At 41.2% G+C, this 20412-nt stretch overlaps 11 protein-coding genes across 12 annotated transcripts; 8 read left to right on the top strand and 3 right to left on the bottom strand.

Moving 5' to 3' along the window:
- Positions 1–16: 16 nt before the first annotated feature.
- On the bottom strand, positions 17–2674 carry LOC145707954 (high mobility group protein B1-like). Its single transcript, XM_081785548.1, has 7 exons — positions 2331–2674; positions 2007–2110; positions 1852–1962; positions 1674–1805; positions 1329–1421; positions 1209–1285; positions 17–1166 (listed from the first exon to the last, which is right to left on the bottom strand). The coding sequence occupies exons 2-7, from the start codon at positions 2088–2090 to the stop codon at positions 1067–1069; spliced, it is 597 nt and encodes a 198-aa protein (XP_081641674.1). The 5' UTR covers positions 2091–2110; positions 2331–2674; the 3' UTR covers positions 17–1066.
- A 630-nt stretch (positions 2675–3304) lies between these two features.
- LOC145708591 (uncharacterized) lies at positions 3305–4039 on the bottom strand. The gene is made up of 4 exons (XM_081786278.1): positions 3999–4039; positions 3745–3962; positions 3536–3703; positions 3305–3467 (listed from the first exon to the last, which is right to left on the bottom strand). Exons 1-4 carry the CDS (start codon positions 4021–4023, stop codon positions 3408–3410), a joined length of 471 nt encoding a protein of 156 aa, XP_081642404.1. The 5' UTR covers positions 4024–4039; the 3' UTR covers positions 3305–3407.
- A 602-nt stretch (positions 4040–4641) lies between these two features.
- LOC145707233 (uncharacterized) lies at positions 4642–5527 on the top strand. Its single transcript, XM_081784725.1, has 4 exons — positions 4642–4758; positions 4800–5068; positions 5160–5358; positions 5403–5527. The coding sequence occupies exons 1-4, from the start codon at positions 4737–4739 to the stop codon at positions 5453–5455; spliced, it is 543 nt and encodes a 180-aa protein (XP_081640851.1). The 5' UTR covers positions 4642–4736; the 3' UTR covers positions 5456–5527.
- Positions 5517–7653, bottom strand: LOC145707232 (protein rhomboid-like). Its single transcript, XM_081784723.1, has 7 exons — positions 7057–7653; positions 6888–6970; positions 6640–6843; positions 6237–6597; positions 5877–6196; positions 5785–5835; positions 5517–5742 (listed from the first exon to the last, which is right to left on the bottom strand). Exons 1-7 carry the CDS (start codon positions 7139–7141, stop codon positions 5608–5610), a joined length of 1239 nt encoding a protein of 412 aa, XP_081640849.1. The 5' UTR covers positions 7142–7653; the 3' UTR covers positions 5517–5607.
- Positions 7654–8591: 938 nt separating this feature from the next.
- LOC145707435 (citrate synthase, mitochondrial-like) lies at positions 8592–10468 on the top strand. The gene is given in 8 exon segments (XM_081784959.1): positions 8592–8752; positions 8794–8877; positions 8925–9296; positions 9338–9576; positions 9622–9775; positions 9817–9877; positions 9880–10106; positions 10150–10468. Coding segments are annotated over 8 exon segments (1362 nt in total). The 5' UTR covers positions 8592–8689; the 3' UTR covers positions 10312–10468.
- A 16-nt stretch (positions 10469–10484) lies between these two features.
- Positions 10485–11780, top strand: LOC145707440 (uncharacterized). The gene is made up of 4 exons (XM_081784966.1): positions 10485–10841; positions 10884–10927; positions 11021–11503; positions 11549–11780. The coding sequence occupies exons 1-4, from the start codon at positions 10561–10563 to the stop codon at positions 11668–11670; spliced, it is 930 nt and encodes a 309-aa protein (XP_081641092.1). The 5' UTR covers positions 10485–10560; the 3' UTR covers positions 11671–11780.
- A 38-nt stretch (positions 11781–11818) lies between these two features.
- Positions 11819–13311, top strand: LOC145707439 (pre-mRNA-splicing factor 18-like). Of its 2 annotated transcripts, none has more exons than XM_081784964.1 (5): positions 11819–12000; positions 12044–12281; positions 12326–12730; positions 12848–13004; positions 13127–13311. In XM_081784964.1, the coding sequence occupies exons 1-5, from the start codon at positions 11825–11827 to the stop codon at positions 13249–13251; spliced, it is 1101 nt and encodes a 366-aa protein (XP_081641090.1). In that variant the 5' UTR covers positions 11819–11824; the 3' UTR covers positions 13252–13311. The 2 variants fall into 2 exon arrangements, with proteins under 2 accessions (XP_081641090.1, XP_081641091.1); XM_081784965.1 differs by having other exon boundaries at positions 11858–12000; positions 12039–12281.
- A 6-nt stretch (positions 13312–13317) lies between these two features.
- Positions 13318–15709, top strand: LOC145707437 (AP-2 complex subunit mu-like). Its single transcript, XM_081784961.1, has 9 exons — positions 13318–13509; positions 13551–13634; positions 13679–13843; positions 13891–14129; positions 14169–14298; positions 14342–14434; positions 14480–14653; positions 14696–14919; positions 14964–15709. The coding sequence occupies exons 1-9, from the start codon at positions 13384–13386 to the stop codon at positions 15028–15030; spliced, it is 1302 nt and encodes a 433-aa protein (XP_081641087.1). The 5' UTR covers positions 13318–13383; the 3' UTR covers positions 15031–15709.
- A 35-nt stretch (positions 15710–15744) lies between these two features.
- LOC145707446 (trafficking protein particle complex subunit 2-like) lies at positions 15745–16415 on the top strand. Its single transcript, XM_081784971.1, has 4 exons — positions 15745–15807; positions 15871–15984; positions 16032–16161; positions 16212–16415. The coding sequence occupies exons 1-4, from the start codon at positions 15764–15766 to the stop codon at positions 16335–16337; spliced, it is 414 nt and encodes a 137-aa protein (XP_081641097.1). The 5' UTR covers positions 15745–15763; the 3' UTR covers positions 16338–16415.
- LOC145707433 (uncharacterized) lies at positions 16384–18553 on the top strand. The gene is made up of 6 exons (XM_081784958.1): positions 16384–16554; positions 16596–16917; positions 16998–17853; positions 17897–17965; positions 18009–18181; positions 18230–18553. Exons 1-6 carry the CDS (start codon positions 16432–16434, stop codon positions 18322–18324), a joined length of 1638 nt encoding a protein of 545 aa, XP_081641084.1. The 5' UTR covers positions 16384–16431; the 3' UTR covers positions 18325–18553.
- Positions 18554–18558: 5 nt separating this feature from the next.
- LOC145707436 (PAT complex subunit CCDC47-like) lies at positions 18559–20395 on the top strand. The gene is made up of 8 exons (XM_081784960.1): positions 18559–18692; positions 18756–18921; positions 18967–19154; positions 19198–19392; positions 19442–19669; positions 19709–19928; positions 19974–20179; positions 20223–20395. The coding sequence occupies exons 1-8, from the start codon at positions 18612–18614 to the stop codon at positions 20256–20258; spliced, it is 1320 nt and encodes a 439-aa protein (XP_081641086.1). The 5' UTR covers positions 18559–18611; the 3' UTR covers positions 20259–20395.
- Positions 20396–20412: the final 17 nt, after the last annotated feature.

The following is a 20412-nucleotide window of genomic DNA, read 5'->3' as shown; positions in this document are numbered from 1 at the left end:
AGATTTTTATTGAGAATTTGGCAGTTAATGTGTCGAACATACTTTTTTTCAGAATTTCAACTTTAACAAAATCAGGAGAAGAGCGTTAGTTTAACAGAGATCATTGAGCTGGCGAGTTATCTCTCCAATAGTTTTCAGTAAAGCATGTTTGAAGCCTACTTTTTTTTAATCAATGGTGTATCAGATGGATTACTACATAATTATCCCATGAATTTTTCAAGTTGCCCTTCAGAAGGATTAATGACTGATAAAAAACACTTGAAAGTGCGTGAAAGCTTGCAATAAAATAGTAGAAGTAATGACGCCGTCTTATCGAAATTGAGAAAAAGATCCGCTAAGAAATTTCAACCGTTCCAGGAGAAAAAATACGCTACGGGAACATTTTCAAAAAACACTTTTACCAGAAGCGACCAAAGCCACATAATCGTGACAACATCGAGATTTTTGCGGTAGCGAAGTATTTCAGCGATTAATTGATGTAACCGTGAGATCTTTTTTTTTATGCTGCAGATATGATATTTTTTGAATACATCAATTTGAGAGGAAAAAGTGCACAAAATCATACGTAGGCGATTTACTTTATACTTTACGTTTTGAACAAAAGTGTAGGCCTACGCATCATCGCCAAGGGAACAGTAAAAATCCAGAGCTATGACTTCATCATTCACTGAATCTCTAATATTAAAAAATTTTGACTGAAAAGCATTGTTGACCTTGCTGCCTTAAAAATGTTGAAAGTACTCGCAGTTTATAAGCGAAAAAATTTTGAATTGATGCTCGGACTTGTTTTGTGTGTAGCTGGGTAAAATAAAATAAAAACAACATCGTGTCTGAAATTTTCCGCCTGCCGCTAGTGTTACAGTTCACTATTGTCAGGTCAAAATAAGTCCTTGTTTGTGAAGGGAACAAGGTCAAGATATATATATATTCATAGGTGAGGCTGAAAGAAACTTAGTTTTCCGACGTAGAAACGCTATGAAATGCAGGTGACATGAATAGTGAATAATAACTACAGGTGTCACCCTGTACAAACATAATTAAGAGATTCTGCACGATAACTTACTGCTCAATAATCGTGGTCTTCGTCAGAGATATCGGATGGCTCGTCTTCTTCGGAAGACACCTTTTTCTTCTTCCTCTTTGGGGGCGATTCTTTTGGCGCGGATCTGATTAATTATTGAAAAAATGACATTTTTACGGTAACTTACGCTTTGTATTCTTCCATTGCCTTGTCGTACAAAGCTTTGGATTCCTTCGCCTGTTTTGCGAATCTTTCCTTTTCTTCCTATGAAAAGGTTAACGTAAGGAAAGCTTAGCACTTATCCTACCGCACTGGCAGCTTTCCACATTTCGCCGAGCTTCTTCGCTACATCGCCAACTTTAGCGCCCTCTTCAAGTTGAGCCTTTGCTTTTTCCCGATTCTAGGTTTTTGATGAAAATTTGTGTTCGTTTAAAGTTGCGTGAATAAATCACAGAATAACCAAGAAACTATTTCTTTGATTTCTAATTGATAACTCAAGAAGCGATCCCAAAGTTTTCCTACAAGTTAACGAAACATGTCGATCTTTGAACATAAGCTGGTAGAGACTCTCAAAGATCTTTCTCGGGTATAAACTATTCATCGAATTCGCGCAAACATGAGGTCAGACATTTTTTCCAATTAGAATAAGTACCTCGGTAGAGAAGAGGAAAAACGCAGTCGCCGGTCTTTTTGGAGCGTTGGGGTCTTTCTTTCGCTTTTTCGTCTTTTTTGCGCCAGCTGGTGGCTCATAATTAGCCATTTCATTGTCGTATCTGACTTTGTCCTAGGAAAGTTTATTTTATATTCCAAAGTAGAGCAAGAATGCTTACATCAGCTGCTTTCTTCTCGTAGTCAACTCGGTCCTCTTCGCCCATAGTCTGCCATTTTTGTCCGCAGAGTTTTGAGAATTCTCCGAAATTTATCTTGACACCGGGATTTTCCTGGAACGATTGTAAATTCATTAATTGAGTGACGGAAAGACTACCTTTGCATGCTTCTCTTTCTCGTCGATGACAAAGAATCCGTAAGCAGTGGTTCTTCCACGCGGTTTATTTCGGTCTTTTGGCATTTTATCGCTCTCGATTTAAACTGAATATAGTCATGTATTTCATTTACTGATTTTTTTTTTCTTTTTAGTTAGCATACTGAAATATAAACAAGAACTCGAGTTTCATGAATTTTAATTTGTGCTCGAAATCCTAAAATCGCGAAAAATTGAGCAGCATTATTTGAAATTCAAACTCAAAAATTACTGTTATCTACTGTAAATAACATTTGCAAGCGAAGGAAAGGATGAGGGTTGACTGACCTCTAGACTTGTTGGTTGCGAGGATGTCTTCCAGCAGAGCGGCGCGAGCACCCGTTGATGAACCGTTCAACCGTCTGAAGTAATTATCAAAGTTTTGGCCCTTCTTCGATTGCTAGAGGCTCGGACGGGCCTAGTTCTACACTGACAGCGAATTTTAGTCTCTTTTTAACTCTGCTGCTATGCTTCAGCGTTACAATGTTGAAAGATAGGAGAGCAGCAGCGCAGGGCAGAGCCGAGGGCGGCCACTCAGCTAACGCTATTAGAATGGGACGGCGTCCACACACGCGCCACACATTGAAATATCCCACTCAACGCGCCAGCTCTACCTTCCCCTCTCTCTCTTCTTCAATTTCTAAATCGAAATAATCATATTCCACCACTCCCAACATAAAAAGATTCTGATTTTCATATTTTCGAAAAATAGGATTTTAATACAACCTCTCTGAAAAAAAAACGAGTCGCGTTATATTTGCTCTGAGCCTGTTTCTCCCTAGAAAAAGTTTTGAGAGAATTTAACGCTGTCGTAAAGGACTAGACATTTTTCTCATACTAACAGATGGAATTAGTTCGTGCTTCTTATGTCATTCGACTGGTAAGAAACTTGCCCTGCAATCAAGCCTTGTTATTATACTGTCAGATGGGAAGAAATCGGCTAGAAAGACGATTTTCGAGGGTAGAAAACGCCTTCTTTTGGAAAAGCGCGGGGCAACAGGCGAGTGTGGTTGAGCTAATCTTAGTCTAGTACAATGGCGCCTGGCCGTTGGCGTCCACAAGAGCTTACTGCGAGTCGCAGCTAGTGTGGTAGCTCACAGTCAGGTACGGTGCCTAGCTCTGTCCGGTTCTAAATCATCCGAAAACCGATTTTCTCGCACGTGATCATTCTCCTCCAGCAATAGAGCCAATATGGGAGCACATATCTTCGAAATAAAGAACGCGATAAGAAGTCGACAAATACAGTTTAGAGTTTATTTTTTAAAAAAGAAGTGATGAGTGAAAATTTCAACCCGACCTCCCAAATCGATTGAAACTAGCCACGGGACATCCAGCTACTGAACTGGTCACAGATGATATTTGGATTTACATCTTGGGCACACATTTGACGATGTTGTTCTTGATTGTTCTCTTCCAGCGGAAGCCGTTTGCCTTCACGCGCTCTTACCAAGCTGTCTTCATGCAAAATAAGCTTAAAACCGGACAGTTGAGAGCGGTTCCTTATTTCCGATGCATTTTATTTTCTTCGGCGCGTTGTCCTCGACCACGTAGCCGGCGCCGCAGAGGATTCGGCACTTGAACTTGCCTCCCATGTCTGAAGTGGGAAAGTGGCAAGGTCGTTCGTACCGGGGAAATCCCTCCTCGCAGTTTCCATCAGAGCACTTAGCGATCATGAACGAGTGACAATCAGAAAGAAGGGTACCTCAATGGAAGGGATGCGTACACCGCCGCATTGGTGAGTTCCTCGTTCTTCGATGTCGTTGTTTTTCCCATTACCCTTGCTGTTGCCAAAGAGGCCGCTATCATCGATCACCGCCTTCTGTTTCTTCGCCTTTTTTCGACCGACGATAGAGACAGAAACGGGCTTCTGTTGCACCATTCCGACCGAGCTGACGCCAGTCTCCCAGGCGCTCGCAAAAACTTAAAAGTATATCTCCGCTCACTATCACTTCATACCTGTCAAAATAGGAAGAATTCTCATATTTCAAGATAAAAACAAAATGTGATGTGAAGCAACTCCGCTCGATCATTTATATGGCGGTAGAACAAGTGTACTCTGCAGATTTTTACATGCAACTGCACGTTCTATTTGCGGAAAACATATGTTGCAGAAAGGTTGATTCTGGCGAGAATTTTTTTATTTCCGGAAGGACTGGGTTTAAAATTTATTTCTTGATTTTAAATGAAAAGCTGATCACAGGGGGAATTCAGTCTATGCACTATCTTCGGTGTCAGTATCTTCGTCGGTACCGTCAACCTCCGAGGTAGTATCCGGGAGGTCTGGATCAAGAAGCCGCCATCTTTGTTGTTTTCTTCTAGGGACTCGGTGCCATTCAGTGATACCAAGTCGCTTGCAAATCGAGAGTCTCTCCTTCCATAAAGAACGGGAGCCGTCTCTTTGAGCTGGTAGTGACCAGGTTTTCCCATCAATGATCGTTACCAGAAAATCTTCAACGCTAATTTTTAACTTATCTTGTATGCTGAACTTGAAATTTCGTAGTGTTTGAATTTAGAATTTATTTGAAACAGAATCTATTTACATTTTTTGTAATTTTACAATGTAAAGAAATCAAATAAAAAAACTTAGAGGATGTGATTAAGCTACGTCGAAATTTACTTCCGGTGGCTTCACATTGAGGGTTCAGAGGAGCGCCGAGCGTCGAAAAAGCGCGCAAAGAGAATAGAAAATCTTGAATGGGGAACAAGTGCAGTTCTGGTAAGTCGATCCAAAGAAAATAGAGAGCAAAAGTGAGTTAGGCAAGTCGGTTGCTGTCGATGAGCTAAAAGACGGCGATGGAATGATCGATGTCAACGACAATCCAAGTCAGGAGAAAACCAACGCCTTCATTCGACAAATGTCTGCAACTGAAGCTGGCGAAGAGAAATCCCGAGTCAACATGCATGTAGAATTTCATGCCATGCTTCACGATCTAAAAGACTCTGGCCAATTATCTCAGAAGAGCAAACTTATGACGGAGATTCAAATGAAAACTGTTCGAAAGAGAATCGACGATACTATAAATGAAGTAAATTACTCACCAAAAAATACTTGCAAACGCTTAAGTTCTTTATAAAGAGAACGGAAAATTGAAAGTCTATTCGATTGTCATCTTTTAGGTTATTAAAACGAAAGAAGGAAAAATGAAGTCCGCCGTCAACGAAGAGATCAGAACCAAAGCTGGAATCCAAGAGGATATGACTTTTGTGGAGCAAGCTAAGAAGTCCGCGCAGGGAATCCTCAAATCTCAAATCAGCTGCGAAATCCTTTCCGACAAGCTTCAGCGTCTTGTCAGCGTTAGCGCTGCGGAAATAACCAGTAAAATGAAATCCAACAAAAGCCATTATAATAATTTTTCTAAGAAAAATTCGAAGAAGAACTCGAAGATGGAGACTTCGACGCCGGCGAAGCCTAACTTCATCTTGAAAACTTCTGACAAAAATGCGTGTAACAAGAACAATCCAATAAATCTTTCTCAATTTGGTCACTTTATTATATTATATTTGTTTATTTTGTACAAGAAAAAGGAAGGCCAAGGTATGCTTCTCAGTTTCGGAAGATAAATAATTACAACTGGAAGCAATCTCGATTAAATTCGACTGACGCAAGGCATCCATCCTCTTCTGTATTCATCAAATTGAGAAGAATCGATACAACAAACGAAGCAATCAGAATGATTGCGAAAAGCCAAGCCTTCCAGTCCTTAATTATTATTTAAACGAAATGAACGTCGAAACAATTTACCTTGAACAGTTTAATACAATCTGCATTACGAAACCAAGCCTCACAACAGTGCTTATAAAAATGATTTGCTTCGAACTTTGAGTAAAAAGTACCTTATACGCACAACAGACGACATCATCATCCGTGATTGCCTGATATCGATATCGATGATGGCGATATATATTCTGGCCCCAGGATTCTTGGAACTTGTTTAGCGCCCAGTATGATACACAGAGACCAGCAATGAGGCCGCCAACGTGCGCTGAGATTGCCGTCGAATTTGTAGCCGGGGCGCAGGAAAACCAATTCACCAAAGTGTACACGAGATCAGCGGCGGTAAGGAAAAGAATGATCATGCAGGTAGAGTAGTTGCACCAGCGTCGCATTCTGCCCTTGTATTTGTAATGGCGCTTGAATTTGATGATTCCAGCGCCTAAATAGTTGAAAGTACGGTGTTAGATTCGGAGCATTACCGAGAAGAGCAAAACAACCACCAGAAGAGCCACACAGAGGCGAACAGGGATTAACGACAGAATGAAAAAGCGCTCCAAGAGCAACGCCAAGTATATAAATTATAAGCACGCGTAGCCACTTGTGCTCCATTTCAACAAAGAGCCCAAGGAAGACTTTCAGGAATAAATTTGAAAGTAGATGTGTAAGCGAGCCATGACAAAACGAGTAAGTGATCCAGATGTACCAAAGAGATTTGCTTTCATAGCGCCACAGGAGAGGACTGTCAAGGATGTTTTCGTTATAGCCCCCCGGTAGATGTCTGACGTAGACGAAATAGCCAACTTCGATCAAAGTTGTAATCATCGTGACCAAAGGTAAAGGCTTTAGAATGGGAATCGATTAAATCTCTTTTACCAGAAATACCTGGCAATTGAAACTCCTAAACCATTCTTCGATTTGTGCATACTTTTCTGGCCTCGTCGGTATATTTTCGTCGATCAAATAGCTTTCACTACAATTATGCATCGAATCAAAGCAGCACCAGCATCGAGTCATCCCCATTTCATAACATCTGTTGGAGCAAGCACTCCCCAGCGGACAGCAAAGGGTCTTACAGCGCATGTAGTACTTAAATAAAAATTATTAGCAAAAGAAAACGTTTTTCATGATACCCGTAGTTCTTCCTTTGTTTTTGCAGGGGCTCTTCCTCCTGTTTCCCAACCATCGATTTGCACCTTCGGTCTCTGCGGGCCATCTGTGAGTAAGGGTTAATAAATCCGTTAGAAAAATATAAGAAACTAGCTGCAATAATTCTTTATCGAACTGCATGCGTAACCTTGCCTATAACAACATGTTTTTGCCCGTCAATTTGAACATCATTTCTATTTGAGTCCCGCTTCTCCAGCTCTATATTCTCTTCAGTCATTGATTCTGTTTATTTTTTTTTCCTGGATTCCTTTCTTGAGATTTTCGCTCTATTTCAAATCATACAGGAAACTCAATTTTGATGATTGGTTTATGAGTAACGCAACTCATATTTACATAAGTAACACAATCGTTTTCCTTTTACCCTATTCAGCTTGGCTCAAAAGGAAAATGGTCGTAATAAAAGCACGTTTTCATTTTTAATTGTTCGTTTCCTTTGCTCAAAATGGGCCTTCTGCGACTGCAATCAAAGAAGAAAAGTAAAGCAGATGATAGATGAAAATAACTTCTGCGGAGCAAAATCGTGACCTCAATATTTTTTGTGCTCATCTTGTAGCGCAAGTTCTAAGGAGTCGAATGGTACGATTTTTTTGTGTCCACGCCTCGGAAAATCTCCAATTCTAGTGCATAAGTACCTGAAAATGTCAGGTCATGTCCCCCTGTATCTCCGAAAATTTTCAGAAATATAAAGAGATTTTGGTATCGTTGGAAAGCGCAGCTCAAACTGGTTATGTTCACCAGGTGCGCAATAAGAAATTCCGAAAAAAATATTTAGAAAAGATTTTGTCCCAAAAAAAATTCTTTTCTAGAAATTTCTTCATGCGCACCTTGTGCTCACAACCAGTTTGAACTGGGCTTTCCAACGATGCCAAAATCTTCATATATTTCTGAAAATTTTCAGAGATACAGAGGGACATTCCCATTTTTCAAAGGGGGCCCTTATGACGTCATTGGTGATGACTCAGACCCTCAAAACTATACTATTTATTAGTGTACCATACAGTATGGTCCATACTATATTTTTTTCTTATCGGCCGAGAAAATCCACGCTACAAATAGATTTTTGTTACTGATTCCACCATAAAATAAATAAACCTTCACTTTCAGAAGTTAAATTGTACAAATAGAGGAAAATGAAAGTCAATTAAATTATGAAAAAATTATTGTTAGTGAAACCTCGCAATAATTTGGTAATAAAGCAAACACGTTTTTTTGCTTGAGAAAAAGCAGAACTGCGAGGACGTTTATTTCGATAACCGTCATTCTGCCCGGGAGATGAGACATGACGATTAGAGAGCTGTTGAAAAAATGGGGAAGAGAAACGGAATTCGGCCGGGAATAGATTCAGGCTCCTTTTTGCGCATTTGATTGGTTGAGATGAGCGCGCTTGAAATCAACACGTCCCGTTGTGTGCAGCCAACTTGGGCCAGAGTTCGCCCAGTCCAGAGATTATTACTCAACCAAGATCCCATTCCTCACCAATACCAGTCCCTTTTCTACCAGAGAAACCGGCGATAATTTTTTTTTCATTCAGAAAAGCTTTCAATATCCGAAAATATCGAAATTCAATTTGAATAATAAATGAATATAGCGAGGAATGAGGATTTAGTTTGAAAATATCTTGGTAAAATGTTAGAAAAGTACTTTTCAAAATTAAGTAAAAATGAATATTTTCTAGAATACACTTCGATCCATTTTTATTTTTCGTTCTTCTGCTTAGTTCGATTTTTCCGTTTATTTGTTAAAAATCACAACTCCAAATCTTAGAATGGCATTGCGACGAGCCGCCACACCTCTCCTCCGAACGCAGACTCGTGCTGCTTCCTCCACGGTAAATCGTAAAGCTGATCATCTGTCTCACCTTCTCTTTAGGATTTGAAGGAAGTCGTTGCTGCCCAGATTCCCGGCAAGATTGCTGAGATCAAAGAATTCCGAAAAAATCATGGCGGCGATTCTGTAAGCACTTTTTTGCAAAATAACAACCATTGATTGCCAATCATTAGCTTGGAAATGTTACAGTCGATATGGCTTACGGTGGCATGCGAGGCATCAAGGCTATGGTCTGGGAGACCTCTGTCCTTGACGCTGACGAGGGTATCCGATTCCGAGGCAAGACTATCCCTGAATGCCAGGAGCTCCTTCCATCTGCCGTCGAAGGCGGCGAGCCCCTCCCCGAAGCTCTCTTCTGGCTCCTCGTCACCGGTGAAGTGCCAACCGTCGAGCAGACCCAGGCCCTCACCAACGAGTGGAACCAGCGAGCTGGCCTCCCATCTCACGTCGCTGAGATGCTCGACAACCTCCCAAAGGATGTCCACCCAATGGCCCAGTTCTCCGCCGCTGTTACTCTCATGAACTCCCAGTCCAAGTTCGCGAAGGTAAAAAAATACGTTGTTTTCATTACTAACGATTCTTTCAGGCTTATGCTCAGGGTGTTAACAAAGCCTCCTACTGGGAATATGTCTATGAAGATTGCATGGACTGCATTGCCAACCTTCCTTCCATCGCCGGAAAGATTTTCAACAACCTTTACGGTAAGCACGGACACCTTCCAGCCACCGACTCTGGTCTCGATTGGTCCGCCAACTACTGCAACATGATCGGATTCAACGACCCCCAGTTCGTTGAACTCATGCGACTTTACTTCACCATCCACACGTAAGTCCGAAACATAAGCGCCCTTTCTCAAAAATGATATCTTAGCGACCACGAAGGTGGCAACGTCTCTGCCCACACCTCCCACTTGGTTGGCTCTGCCCTTTCCGACCCATACCTTTCCCTTGCCGCTGCCTTGAACGGTTTGGCTGGTCCCCTCCACGGCCTTGCCAACCAGGAAGTCCTCGTCTGGCTCACTCAGGTACGAAAAGAAGAGATTTATTCAATTATAAACTGTTTTAGCTCATTGCTGATCTTGGCTCCAACGAAGTCTCCGATGAGAAACTCCGGGACTTCATCTGGAACTCCTCAAGGGTGGTCGAGTCGTTCCTGGTTACGGTCACGCCGTCCTTCGAAAGACTGATCCCCGATACACTTGCCAACGAGAATTCGCTTTGAAGCACCTTCCCGACGACAAGCTCTTCAAGCTCGTTTCTCAGCTCTACAAGATCGTCCCAGACATTCTCCTCGAGCAGGGCAAGGCCAAGAACCCATGGCCCAATGTGGATGCTCACTCCGGTGTTCTCCTCCAGGTAAATATCGTTTCTAGTATTCTATTTCTTACTCTGTTTCTAGCACTACAACCTCACCCAGATGGAATACTACACTGTCCTCTTTGGTGTCTCCCGAGCTCTTGGCTGCTTCTCTCAGATGATCTGGTCCCGAGCCGTCGGACTTCCTCTTGAGCGACCTAAATCCATGTCTACTGAAGGCCTCAAGAAGTTCCTCAAGGTCTAAAAGAAACCATTAAGTTCAAATCTACATTTCTTCACGAAATCGTCCATCTTGGGAATACATGTTACTGACTCTTATTTATTGACAAACACGTTTTGTTGTCACCTTCTCCTTCCTAGTTCAACATAAGTCCTCAGATAATAAATTATCAGCGTAAAGACTTCGAACCGTTTCGTTTAATGCAAGTAGCTTTAGCATGAATCGCATTGTTGAAAACTCCCCGAAGAATCAGAATATATCATCGGAGGCTCTATGAGTGTATTAGACGAGTTTCTACCAAGACACGTATCTGAGAAGAGGAATAAAGTTTGTTTCGATGATGAGGATTCCGACGAAGAGGAGTCAGACTCAGACTCCACTGACGGGCTTGAAAGCAATGATTCCGACGAGCATGAAGTCACGAATGACGGGGACTTTGAGTTTGACGAAGTTTATGTTCCTGGACAACATGATGGGACTTACACGGAATATGTCGCCGAAGGTTATATCGGAAAAACGAAAGTGATCTTCACCGAATCATACACAACAGACTAGTACGTTCCCGCGTGTAGAAGTTAATCTTACTTCAGTTACAGTTCGGCTCTTTCGCAAGGGCTTCTCGGGAAATTAAAAGCCAAAGCTAGGAATCCACTGAATTCAACGCAGCAATAAAAACTAGAAAAATCATCATCAATAAAAAGAAATAAAGAATTCAGTAGATCCCTTTGTTAAGACTCTCCAGCTGAGCTAGAAGCAGCTGCTAAAGAATTGCTTGAATTGTCTGACTCGGACGAGAATGTCGCTGATGAATCTTACCAAGCCGAAGATGTATCAGAATTAGATGAAGATGAAAGTGTGTCCGACGAAGAAGAGCTGAATCTAGAAAGTGAACGTTGGGACAAGTTTCGATTACCCGAAGAGGAAGCTCCAGAGGAAGATCCCGTCGACGAGTTAGCCAACATGTTCGACAACGAATTATCTATTCTTGGTGTTTCGGAAGATGAATACGCGGCGTTAATTTTCAGCAAGGCTTGGGAAGAGCAATTGCGTCTCGTGAAAGAAGGAAAGAATGTTGATTTTTCAGAAGACAACGAGTTTCTTCAATTTTGGGAAAAGCAGGGGCAAATGCTTACTTGGAAGAATATTGTGATGAAACAGATTGACATCGAGAAGAATGAGGTTGATTTTCCAGAGCAGTTGACTGAAGAGCGTAGAAGTAAGCAGGGCATTAGTATCGAAAGTTTACAAATAAATAATTAAGGCCAGGTCGAGGAGACCTGGAATGAATCAGCTGATGAAGTTTACGCAGCCTGTCAGCTTTACTGGTCCAGTTGGCGCCGCGAGTTCAATAAGACTGTTGGCCGCTCTCACTATGACGAGTGATGAGTTCAAGTTTTCTTTACTGCCCAGATGCCGACTTTACGCATCTCAGCCCTGCCTCACAATATTTTTATTCCGCGCTTATATCTATATTGTATCTAACTTGTCATCTAACTGGATTTTTACGCTAACAACAATCCCTCTTCAGATTTGTAAGATGGATTTCGCCGCGTTAATGAAAGGGGAAATCGACCGAAAGCGAAAAAAAGTCGAAACAGAATTGAAAATTGACCCAAAGAAAAAATTCTTCAAACGAGGAGACCTTGCAAGAATAGAACAGGAAAAATATCAGCAACGAATGGGAATTGCTAAAGCTCCTGCTCCTCGAGACAGGTATCGTTTTCCAAAGGGCAATTTTAAACTTATCGAAGCAAAGGATTCAGGAACTAGAAGATAAAACACAGGCGATGCTCGATCGTCTCGGTCCAGATCAAGCGAAAATGATGCCACGAGAAACTGTCATTCAGAAACTACGGGCGCGAAATGAGCCCATCCGTCTCTTTGGAGAAAACGACCAGGATACCTTCTTTCGTCTACGCAAAATCGAACTTGGAAAAGACGAAAACTACAAGATCCTCGGGTGGACAAACGAAATTAAAAGTGCAATGGATCAGGTATAAAGCCGTTATGCTAAATAATCGCCAAGTTATAATTTCAGCTTGATGATGAGGATCTCACGGAGGTCACAAAAGATATCGCTGCCGGAAAAGAGAAGGCAGAGAAGAAGTACAACATAGTCTTTAAAAATGAACATCCAGAAGTTGACAACGACTGGCTAGTAGCGAACAAGGGCATTTTGAAAGAAGTCTCGTATAATGCAAGAAGTGGCATGATCATCAAAGCATTTAAATTCTGGCAAAGATGCTGGGCGGAGGAACTCAACTCCAGATCCCAAGAAGAAAAATCCTCCCATCACGGCAGAGCCCTGTCGGCTGTTTGGAAACAAACGGACTCGTACATTCAGCCACTCTTCGATCGCATCAAAAGAAACGTCTGCCCCGAAGACATCATGAAGCATTTATCGTTGATTGTCGAGTACTGCATCGACAGAAATTATATAAAGGTAAGTTTTGGGCGGATTCATTCGAGCGGTGATCATTAATTCATAATTAATGCTGTAGTACTGCAATCGAATCTGTGAAAAGCAAATTTATCGATTTTGAACTGATGTTTTGTCAAGGCATCCGATGTTTACTTGAAAATGGCGATCGGAAACGCGCCTTGGCCGATTGGTGTTGATCACGTCGGTATCCACATGCGTCCCAGTAGAGAAACTATCTCAATGAAATACGTGGCCCATGTGCTCAACGACGAAACGCAAAGGAAGTTTATCCAAGGTGAGTTATCATTCCTAACAGAAATGCTTCCATAGCTGATTATTTATTTAATGCAATCAGAATCAGCAGATATTGGAAAAACTATTGATTTTATTTTTTTTTTGCTTACGATTTAAGTTTAGGTCTTAAACGGTTGATGACGGCGGCACAGAGACATTTCCCAGCGAAGCCATCCCAATGCGTCGAGTATGGTGCAGGCGTCTCCCATGTGAAAAGTGAAGAAGACGAAGGGGAAAATTTTAAGTGAACACGCGCGCATCAAAAATGCATTAATCTCTGCCATTAAGATCTGCTTCACGTCCGTTCATATTAGTTATTCTAACATAAAGAGGTATATTTTTAGAATCGAAAGTCGCAGCATCGACTGTCCTCCGCGGACATGATCGGAGGCTTGTTTATTTACAACCATAAGGGAGAAGTCCTCATTTCTCGCATTTACAGAGACAATATCACCAGACAAGCTACCGATGCTTTCCGCGTTAATGTCATACACGCCAGAGGAACGGTACGTTTTCATCTTAAAATACATGTCTATTTCGTTCCTAGGTTCGCTCACCCGTGACATCTATCGCCAGAACAAACTTTTTTCATGTCAAGCGCGGAAATGTTTGGATTTGCGCAGTTACAAAGGTGAAAAAATATTATTCTGGAAAAAATATTCATGATGGATTTAGGACAACGTCAATGCTGCGACTGTGTTTGAATTCCTAAACAGAATCGTGAATGTGATGCAGAGCTACTTCTCGAAAATCTCTGAAGAAAATATCAAAAATAACTTTGTTTTGATTTACGAGCTGCTTGATGAAATTCTCGATTTCGGATATCCTCAGAACACGGAGGTAACAAAATACCTAGTTTTCTTTCAATATTCTGATCCTGAATCTAGGTCGGTGCGCTGAAGACATTCATCACGCAACAAGGAATAAAAACGCAGTCCAAAGAGGAGCAAGCACAAATCACCTCGCAAGTCACTGGCCAAATTGGATGGCGAAGAGAAGGCATTAAATATAGAAGAAACGAGTTATTCCTCGATGTTCTCGAATCTGTTAACCTGCTTATGTCTCCCCAGGGACAAGTGCTCTCATCGCACGTGTCTGGCAAAGTTAAGATGAAGTCCTATCTAAGGTACGTGTACCAGTAGTTTAATGGTTCGATAGTTGTTAGTGGTATGCCAGAGTGCAAGTTTGGAATGAACGACAAGCTCACTCTCGACAAAAGCGCGGTCAACCGCGCTGATGGCGAGTCCAAAAGTGGGAAGCCATCCATTGCTATTGACGACTGTACATTCCATCAGGTAGAATCTCTTCTTGTAAAGCATGCTCCAATATTTGATTCAGTGTGTGCGCTTGTCTAAATTCGAAGCAGACCGTGCGATTTCATTCATTCCTCCAGACGGCGAGTACGAACTAATGCGATATAGAACAACAAAGGTTAACTTATATTACTCCGCTCTTTCACGTGACTGTAAACTCTAGGAAATCAATTTGCCTTTCCGTGTCATTCCTCTAGTGAAAGAGAACAGCAAACAGAAGCTTGAGCTCAAGATCGTCCTCAAAAGCAATTTCAAGCCCTCGCTTTTGGGACAAAAAATAGAAGTCAGAATCCCCACGCCAAAGAATACAGCGTCCGTTCAGCTTCTCTGCGCTAAGGTTGTTCAATGATAACGCTCAATTTTGAAAAATAAATTTCAGGGCAAAGCTAAGTACAAAAGCTCAGACAACGCGATCGTCTGGAAGTTGAAGCGACTAGGAGGAATGAAAGAATCAACCATTACCGCCGAGGTTGAGCTGCTCCCTACCTCTGACAAGAAAAAGTGGTCTCGACCACCAATCTCGATGAACTTTGAAGTTCCATTCGCTCCCTCGGGACTTAAAGTTCGATATCTTAAAGTTTTCGAGTCCAAACTGAACTACAGGTGATAAGAATAGTTTATCCGGTCAGAATTACTTTTGTTTCAAGTGACCACGATGTTATCAAGTGGGTTCGATACATCGGCCGATCAGGACTTTACGAAACACGCTGTTAACCGACTTCAAAATCGCTCTTTCTTCCATTATAGCCTACCGAACCGCACTCATCTGAACATTTCATTATTTTCTCACTGACTTATAAACATACAACATATTGAAGTATTCATTTTTAATTCTTTGTTCAACAAGGCATGTGAGCCGTTCTATTACGAGCTGCGGGAACACAAGCACAGTTTCACGTCCTTCTTCCTGTACAAATGTGCTCAATTAGTAGATTTTTCTTGGTGTCCAGAAAAACTCGCATAATCAAGATAATTAAAGCAAGATTTCTTTACTTCAACGACGTGGTTTTGTACTTCTCGGGTTATCAATGAAATAAATCTAGAGGAGTTCAGTTGAAAAATACCCTTTTTTCAGTTGATTAAAAAAACTGTTCGTCTTAAATCTGGCAAGGCTCCTGTTCAAAGCTTTTGATTAGCTAGTTTTCTAGTAGTTCTAGTTTTAAATTACACCACATGTATCTCTCGCCCGTTTTTCCAACCGAAAAATTCCTTTCTGTTAAAGTTCACAGCGTTGTTTTCACAGTTCGTTGTAGCTAACTGTTGATAAATTCTAATAGGTTCATACCCTTGTCAAATTTCTGTTCTGAGTTCATCAAGCTCTTCAAATCCGAAACATTGCCTTGTGCTAGACTCCGATTATTTTCTACAAGATAATTATTATGAATAAATATCATTTCGAATGTCCTTGGTTTTATTTGTATTCTTACTAGACGGCTCGTAAACGACGATGACGGGCTCTTATTACTTCGCCTTGGTCGGTGGAAGTGACAGGAATGGTGGAAGCACTCCTGTTTAAAGAAATAGTTTTGGAGCAATGTATTTGACCAGAGAAAGACCGCTGCTAGAAACGGAGTTCAATCAGAAACGCGAGAAAGAGCAGCGCCATCTTTGCCAGTTGATTGCACACGCGTCGCTCGATCTAGTGGAGGCCAGGGCACGGGCAACAAGGTGAGACCAGAATAGCTTTCTTTCTTTTATTATGCGAAATCAATTAGTCAGTGCTTTTTGAAGAGCGTTGACCGTTTCAATGAGTGGCACATATCGGCGTACTTAACTCCTGGTGGAGCCAAGTTTATTATGGTGCACGATCAAATTAACGAAGACGCCGTTCGCAATTTTTTCCAGGCAAGAATAGAACTTATAGAAAAGAATGAGAGAACGATGGATCTGTTTAGGACGTGAACGATATCTGGCTGCGGCTTCGATTGAACCCATTTTATAACCCAGATGGAGAAATCAAAAATAAGTCATTTTTATTGCGTGTACGCGCCATTGGGCAGCGGTATTTTGGCTCAGCATAAAAATCTCTTCTGTTTTCTATAATCTGCCCGTGCAATAAGTGTACATAACCTTCGAATTCTCATTTTTTGATTGAGTAGATTTAGTCTGTTGGCGATGGAATTGAAAGAATTGTTAAAATGGGTAAATGGACACCTTAGATTGAGGAATTCACCCGAGATTCAAAATTTCACCAGAGATTGGGTTGATGGAAAAGCCTATCTTTCTATCATTTATAATGTAAGTAAAGCACGCGAGGAAATCACTCATCATCCACCTAGCATCGACCCGATATGATTAGATTGGACGTATCCAATCAATCTCCAGACGAGATGTTTGAGCAAATCGTCCAAGTTTCAGAAACGAAGCTCAAAATCAAACCCTTTTTCTCACAAGAAGATCTTTTGCGAGGCTCAGCGCTGTTAGAAAATATCACTTTTGTCGCCGAACTTTACTACTTACTTGCTCAAGAAAGAGGAATGAAGAAAAACCCGGAAGAAACTTGTTTTATAAGCAGCAAAGAAAAAGAGGGGTCATCGCTAACGAGGAGGCTTTTTGAGCGGTGTGAATTCGAGAAGAGATTTCACGAAATTTGTTCCACAGGCATGCTCTAAAACACAATTCAATCTTTGAATCATGATTCTTTCAAAATGATCTTGACTCATTTTATAGCAATTTAAAAGACGAAGATATTTTAAACAACAACTCTTTGCCTCAACTTGAGAATTTCATGAAGAAGGAAGCCGGAGAAAAGATAAAGCTGGAAGATGAAAAATCAGCGACCTCTGAATCTGGTTTTGATCTCAGGCTCAAGTTTAAAGAAATTACCATTGATTCGAACTCGGAGTCTGACAATGCTCAATCCAACAATCCATCGATAAAATCAGGGAACCCTTTCGGAGATGATTCTGAGGAAGAGCAAGAAAGTCTAAAAGAAGAAACCGAAGAAAGAGAAAAACGAAAAGAAAGTGAAAATGGGAACCCATTCGGTGATTGTGAAAGTAGCGACGAAGGAGCGGAAGAAGTAAAAGTTCCAATACCCGCACCGCGCTCGAAAATTACTGAACCTCCTGGCAATCCCTTCGGCTCAGCTAGCGAAGATGAAGAAGAGGATGATTCAGAAACGAATCCGTTCGCGAAGAAACCACCCGCTCGCCCGCCGCCGCCGAAAATTGTCAATTCGCCACGAAAGAAAGAAATGGCACCACTTCCACCGCCAAACGTGGCTCCTTTCAACCCCTCACGCCCAAAACGTCCCCCTCCGCCGAAGCCGAAAGGCAAAGCTCCAGGTTATGGTAATCCTGTCGTTAAACGTACAGTGACTGTTAACACGGATGAAATTCGCTCACAATTGCTCAAAGTTGAAGAGGAGATTCACGGGCTCGAATCTCAGTGCCAGAAACTCGAAGATATCATACGAGTAACAGAGTCTCAGGACGACGCAGTTATTGAAGATGATCAAGAACTCTTCAAAGAGTGGATTTCGATAATTAAAAACAGGACCGCTCTCGCGGAAAAGCACAAATTCCTTGGATACCAGTGAGTTTCTTTTGTCTGAGGTAGAAACATATTGACTTCTTAGACTTCGATTTAATCTGTTAGATGAGAGACATGCCGAGCTAGAGTATCAAATGCGAAAGGTGCTCAATAAGTAAGGATCATCGGTCTTACTCAAAGGTTAAGTATCAATTAAGACCATGTGAAGATGACTCCCACGTTGAAGTGGAAGAACTTCTGATGGCACAAATCGTCGATGTTGTGAACAAAAAAGACGAACTGAGTCAACTGATCGAAAACTCTTCTAAACCAGAAAACTTTGAACCTGAAGCACAGTTCGATATTCCTGCTGAAAAACAAGTTGCTCGAGGTAGAACTTATAATTTATCTTTTTAAAAGAGTCGATAAAATGTTTCAGTTAAAAAATCTGGCACGATACGAAAGCTGAAGAAGATTCTCATAAAGAAACCCAAAGACAAACCTGAAAAGTCGAAAAAATCTGCTAAAAAATAAACAAAGTACAGCTATTCAAAGTATGCATCTGTTCGCAACGAGTCAACTCAAAGTACACTCACCTATCTATATCCAAAACATCTACTACGTCTATTTCTTACTTTCTGTGTAATTATTTCCGTCGTGATTGCCTTACTATATTTTTATTCTTCAATCTTGTTGATGACTTCTCCGTCATAACATTTTCCTACTTTAATAAATGAGATCTCTGCTTGTAGAAAATGTTACAGATTTCGGATAAATATAACTGACTTAATCTTAGATCTAGGTTCGCTAATGAACTAAAAATGAAGTTAGCATCGTTTCTTTTCTTTCTTTTCGCTTTTGCGTATGCGCAGGATGATTTCGCAGCATTCAATGGTGACGAGGTTAGTCTTCCTTGATTTCAGTAGTCAAGGAATCGCAGGAGTTTCTGATATTATTTCTCAAAGGATGATGTGCCCGCAACTGTTGACGAGGAAGCAGTGATCGAAGAAATCGATGATGACGAGCCAGTTGATTTCAACGAGTTCAGTGAAGGTGTCGATGTTGGCCATGAAATGATGGATAGAACTGACGAAGAGTTAGACCCCGATGAATTCGAAAACATACCTACCAGTACTAAATTTATCTGTTTTCTTTTGTAATAGCTGACATTTCAAGATTCTAAGCCGAGTGACGATTTGAAAGTAATCAATGTGAACGAAGTGCCAAAAAATGCTCGACCTGTTAAACCAGTTTACACAATCGAATACGGACTATCCGCTATTATCGTCATTTACATTGTTAACTACGTTTATGGAAGACTTACAAACGGAACTATTGCTACTGATTGGTTCGGCACTGCCCAGGTATGTCCAAAATGCTGTTACAGCAATTAATTCTTGAACGAAGCCTTTCTTGGAGAGTCAATTTGCCCTCGTTGGTGATGATCGCATGCAAAAAGAACCAGTTTCGTCTTTGCAGATGACTAGAGATGCGGATCATGTTTTCAGTATCTGGTGCTCTGGAAGAATGAATGTTGACGGTCTTCTTGCGACACTTCGATTAAATAAACGCCAGGATGCTATGAGTGCTATCTATTCAACGGTATTGAAAGCGATATTGATGTTCGAAAATCGATGAATATACTTTCTAGTATATTCAACCGACTTCCGACAGAATGATTCTTAAATTTACGATGGAGAAGATTGAGCCTCTCTGTTTTGTCGTGGGAAAGTCATCAACTGTCAAGGAGGTCTTCGAGAACTATCCAGACGTTGGAACATTTTGTGCCGATAAGATCCGTTCCGCGGATAAGCTCGGCCTTTCAAATATGTCTTACGTAGCTGAAACAGTGGATTCATTGTCTGTCTTCGATAAGAAGGTGAGGGACTCTTTAATGCACTTTAAAAATGAATTCTAGATGTGCAACCTATTTGCTTCTGCTAAAGACTCGCTGATCTCTCTTCACGTTTCGGACAGTTTCGTTGGACCTCGAGTGCCCGACGGTGAAGAGTCTGAACCTATCTCCAAAGTTTGTATATTCGTCTTTGACATGAAGGATGTTCAACAGAATGCGACTCAATTTTTGAAACTGGCTGTCTACTTTGTTGATCAACTTGCTAAATTTAGCCTTGGAAAAGGTATTTATTTCTGCAAGAGCATTCTGTGGGCAACTGTAATGTTAGAGGCTTACGAAAAGCACAAGAAACGCCGCGCGAAGCAAGCTGAAGCGCAAGATAGAATCCGACACCAAGAAAGGCAAGAAGAACTTGCTCGAAAGAAGGAAGAAACACGCAGGGAAGAGTACAAGAAAATGTTCGAAGAACAAGATCCCGAAAAACAAAAGAAACTAGAATATGACCTTAACAAACGCGACCTCAAACGACAACAAGTAAAATAGTCCGGAATATATAAAAGCAAACCGTCTTTTCTAGCGCAAGCAGAAGCCGCGAATGAGCTTCCGAACATGAAAAGTAGTATAAATTTATTCAATGTGCCCAAATTCTTTTGTTGATTGATTTACACGTTCTTTCTTCAGATCTAGAAATTTTTGAAAAACCTCTTCTTCTCTGACGCTCACGGCATTTACTACTTCAAATAATGCCAGCGTAATATAAAACCCAA

This window comes from Oikopleura dioica, chromosome XSR (genome assembly GCF_907165135.1).
Source record: "Oikopleura dioica chromosome XSR, OKI2018_I68_1.0, whole genome shotgun sequence".
In the NCBI taxonomy this organism is placed as follows: Eukaryota; Metazoa; Chordata; class Appendicularia; order Copelata; family Oikopleuridae; genus Oikopleura; species Oikopleura dioica.
This window is presented reverse-complemented; position numbering and strand designations above follow the sequence as displayed.

Excerpts from the sequence above, each read along its gene's own strand:
- LOC145707440 (XM_081784966.1), top strand. The coding sequence starts at position 10,561 with ATGAGTGTATTAGACGAGTTTCTACCAAGACACGTATCTGAGAAGAGG. Across the intron at positions 10,842-10,883 it reads GAATCATACACAACAGACTA|TTCGGCTCTTTCGCAAGGGC; the intron begins GTACGTTCCCGC and ends CTTCAGTTACAG. Across the intron at positions 10,928-11,020 it reads CGGGAAATTAAAAGCCAAAG|ACTCTCCAGCTGAGCTAGAA; the intron begins CTAGGAATCCAC and ends CCCTTTGTTAAG.
- LOC145707439 (XM_081784964.1), top strand. The coding sequence starts at position 11,825 with ATGGATTTCGCCGCGTTAATGAAAGGGGAAATCGACCGAAAGCGAAAA. Across the intron at positions 12,282-12,325 it reads TTAAAAGTGCAATGGATCAG|CTTGATGATGAGGATCTCAC; the intron begins GTATAAAGCCGT and ends TTATAATTTCAG. Across the intron at positions 12,731-12,847 it reads TCGACAGAAATTATATAAAG|GCATCCGATGTTTACTTGAA; the intron begins GTAAGTTTTGGG and ends TGTTTTGTCAAG.
- LOC145707433 (XM_081784958.1), top strand. The coding sequence starts at position 16,432 with ATGGAATTGAAAGAATTGTTAAAATGGGTAAATGGACACCTTAGATTG. Across the intron at positions 16,555-16,595 it reads ATCTTTCTATCATTTATAAT|CATCGACCCGATATGATTAG; the intron begins GTAAGTAAAGCA and ends TCATCCACCTAG. Across the intron at positions 16,918-16,997 it reads TCACGAAATTTGTTCCACAG|ACGAAGATATTTTAAACAAC; the intron begins GCATGCTCTAAA and ends GCAATTTAAAAG.
- LOC145707446 (XM_081784971.1), top strand. The coding sequence starts at position 15,764 with ATGACGGGCTCTTATTACTTCGCCTTGGTCGGTGGAAGTGACAG. Across the intron at positions 15,985-16,031 it reads GCCAGGGCACGGGCAACAAG|TCAGTGCTTTTTGAAGAGCG; the intron begins GTGAGACCAGAA and ends GAAATCAATTAG. Across the intron at positions 16,162-16,211 it reads CCGTTCGCAATTTTTTCCAG|GACGTGAACGATATCTGGCT; the intron begins GCAAGAATAGAA and ends GGATCTGTTTAG.
- LOC145707233 (XM_081784725.1), top strand. The coding sequence starts at position 4,737 with ATGGGGAACAAGTGCAGTTCTG. Across the intron at positions 4,759-4,799 it reads GGGGAACAAGTGCAGTTCTG|GCAAGTCGGTTGCTGTCGAT; the intron begins GTAAGTCGATCC and ends AAAGTGAGTTAG. Across the intron at positions 5,069-5,159 it reads TCGACGATACTATAAATGAA|GTTATTAAAACGAAAGAAGG; the intron begins GTAAATTACTCA and ends GTCATCTTTTAG.
- LOC145708591 (XM_081786278.1), bottom strand. The coding sequence starts at position 4,023 with ATGAGAATTCTTCCTATTTTGACAG. Across the intron at positions 3,963-3,998 it reads AATTCTTCCTATTTTGACAG|TTTTTGCGAGCGCCTGGGAG; the intron begins GTATGAAGTGAT and ends TATACTTTTAAG. Across the intron at positions 3,468-3,535 it reads GCATCGGAAATAAGGAACCG|GGCTTCCGCTGGAAGAGAAC; the intron begins CTCTCAACTGTC and ends GTGAAGGCAAAC.
- LOC145707436 (XM_081784960.1), top strand. The coding sequence starts at position 18,612 with ATGAAGTTAGCATCGTTTCTTTTCTTTCTTTTCGCTTTTGCGTATGCG. Across the intron at positions 18,693-18,755 it reads CAGCATTCAATGGTGACGAG|GATGATGTGCCCGCAACTGT; the intron begins GTTAGTCTTCCT and ends TATTTCTCAAAG. Across the intron at positions 19,393-19,441 it reads TGAGTGCTATCTATTCAACG|TATATTCAACCGACTTCCGA; the intron begins GTATTGAAAGCG and ends TATACTTTCTAG.
- LOC145707232 (XM_081784723.1), bottom strand. The coding sequence starts at position 7,141 with ATGACTGAAGAGAATATAGAGCTGGAGAAGCGGGACTCAAATAGAAAT. Across the intron at positions 6,197-6,236 it reads TGGTTGTTTTGCTCTTCTCG|GCGCTGGAATCATCAAATTC; the intron begins GTAATGCTCCGA and ends TCAACTATTTAG. Across the intron at positions 5,743-5,784 it reads ATTGTATTAAACTGTTCAAG|GACTGGAAGGCTTGGCTTTT; the intron begins GTAAATTGTTTC and ends ATAATAATTAAG.
- LOC145707437 (XM_081784961.1), top strand. The coding sequence starts at position 13,384 with ATGATCGGAGGCTTGTTTATTTACAACCATAAGGGAGAAGTCCTCATT. Across the intron at positions 13,635-13,678 it reads GGATTTGCGCAGTTACAAAG|GACAACGTCAATGCTGCGAC; the intron begins GTGAAAAAATAT and ends TGATGGATTTAG. Across the intron at positions 14,435-14,479 it reads TGCGATATAGAACAACAAAG|GAAATCAATTTGCCTTTCCG; the intron begins GTTAACTTATAT and ends TGTAAACTCTAG.
- LOC145707954 (XM_081785548.1), bottom strand. The coding sequence starts at position 2,090 with ATGCCAAAAGACCGAAATAAACCGCGTGGAAGAACCACTGCTTACGGA. Across the intron at positions 1,963-2,006 it reads AGAAAGAGAAGCATGCAAAG|GAAAATCCCGGTGTCAAGAT; the intron begins GTAGTCTTTCCG and ends CAATCGTTCCAG. Across the intron at positions 1,422-1,673 it reads TTTTCCTCTTCTCTACCGAG|AATCGGGAAAAAGCAAAGGC; the intron begins GTACTTATTCTA and ends TCAAAAACCTAG.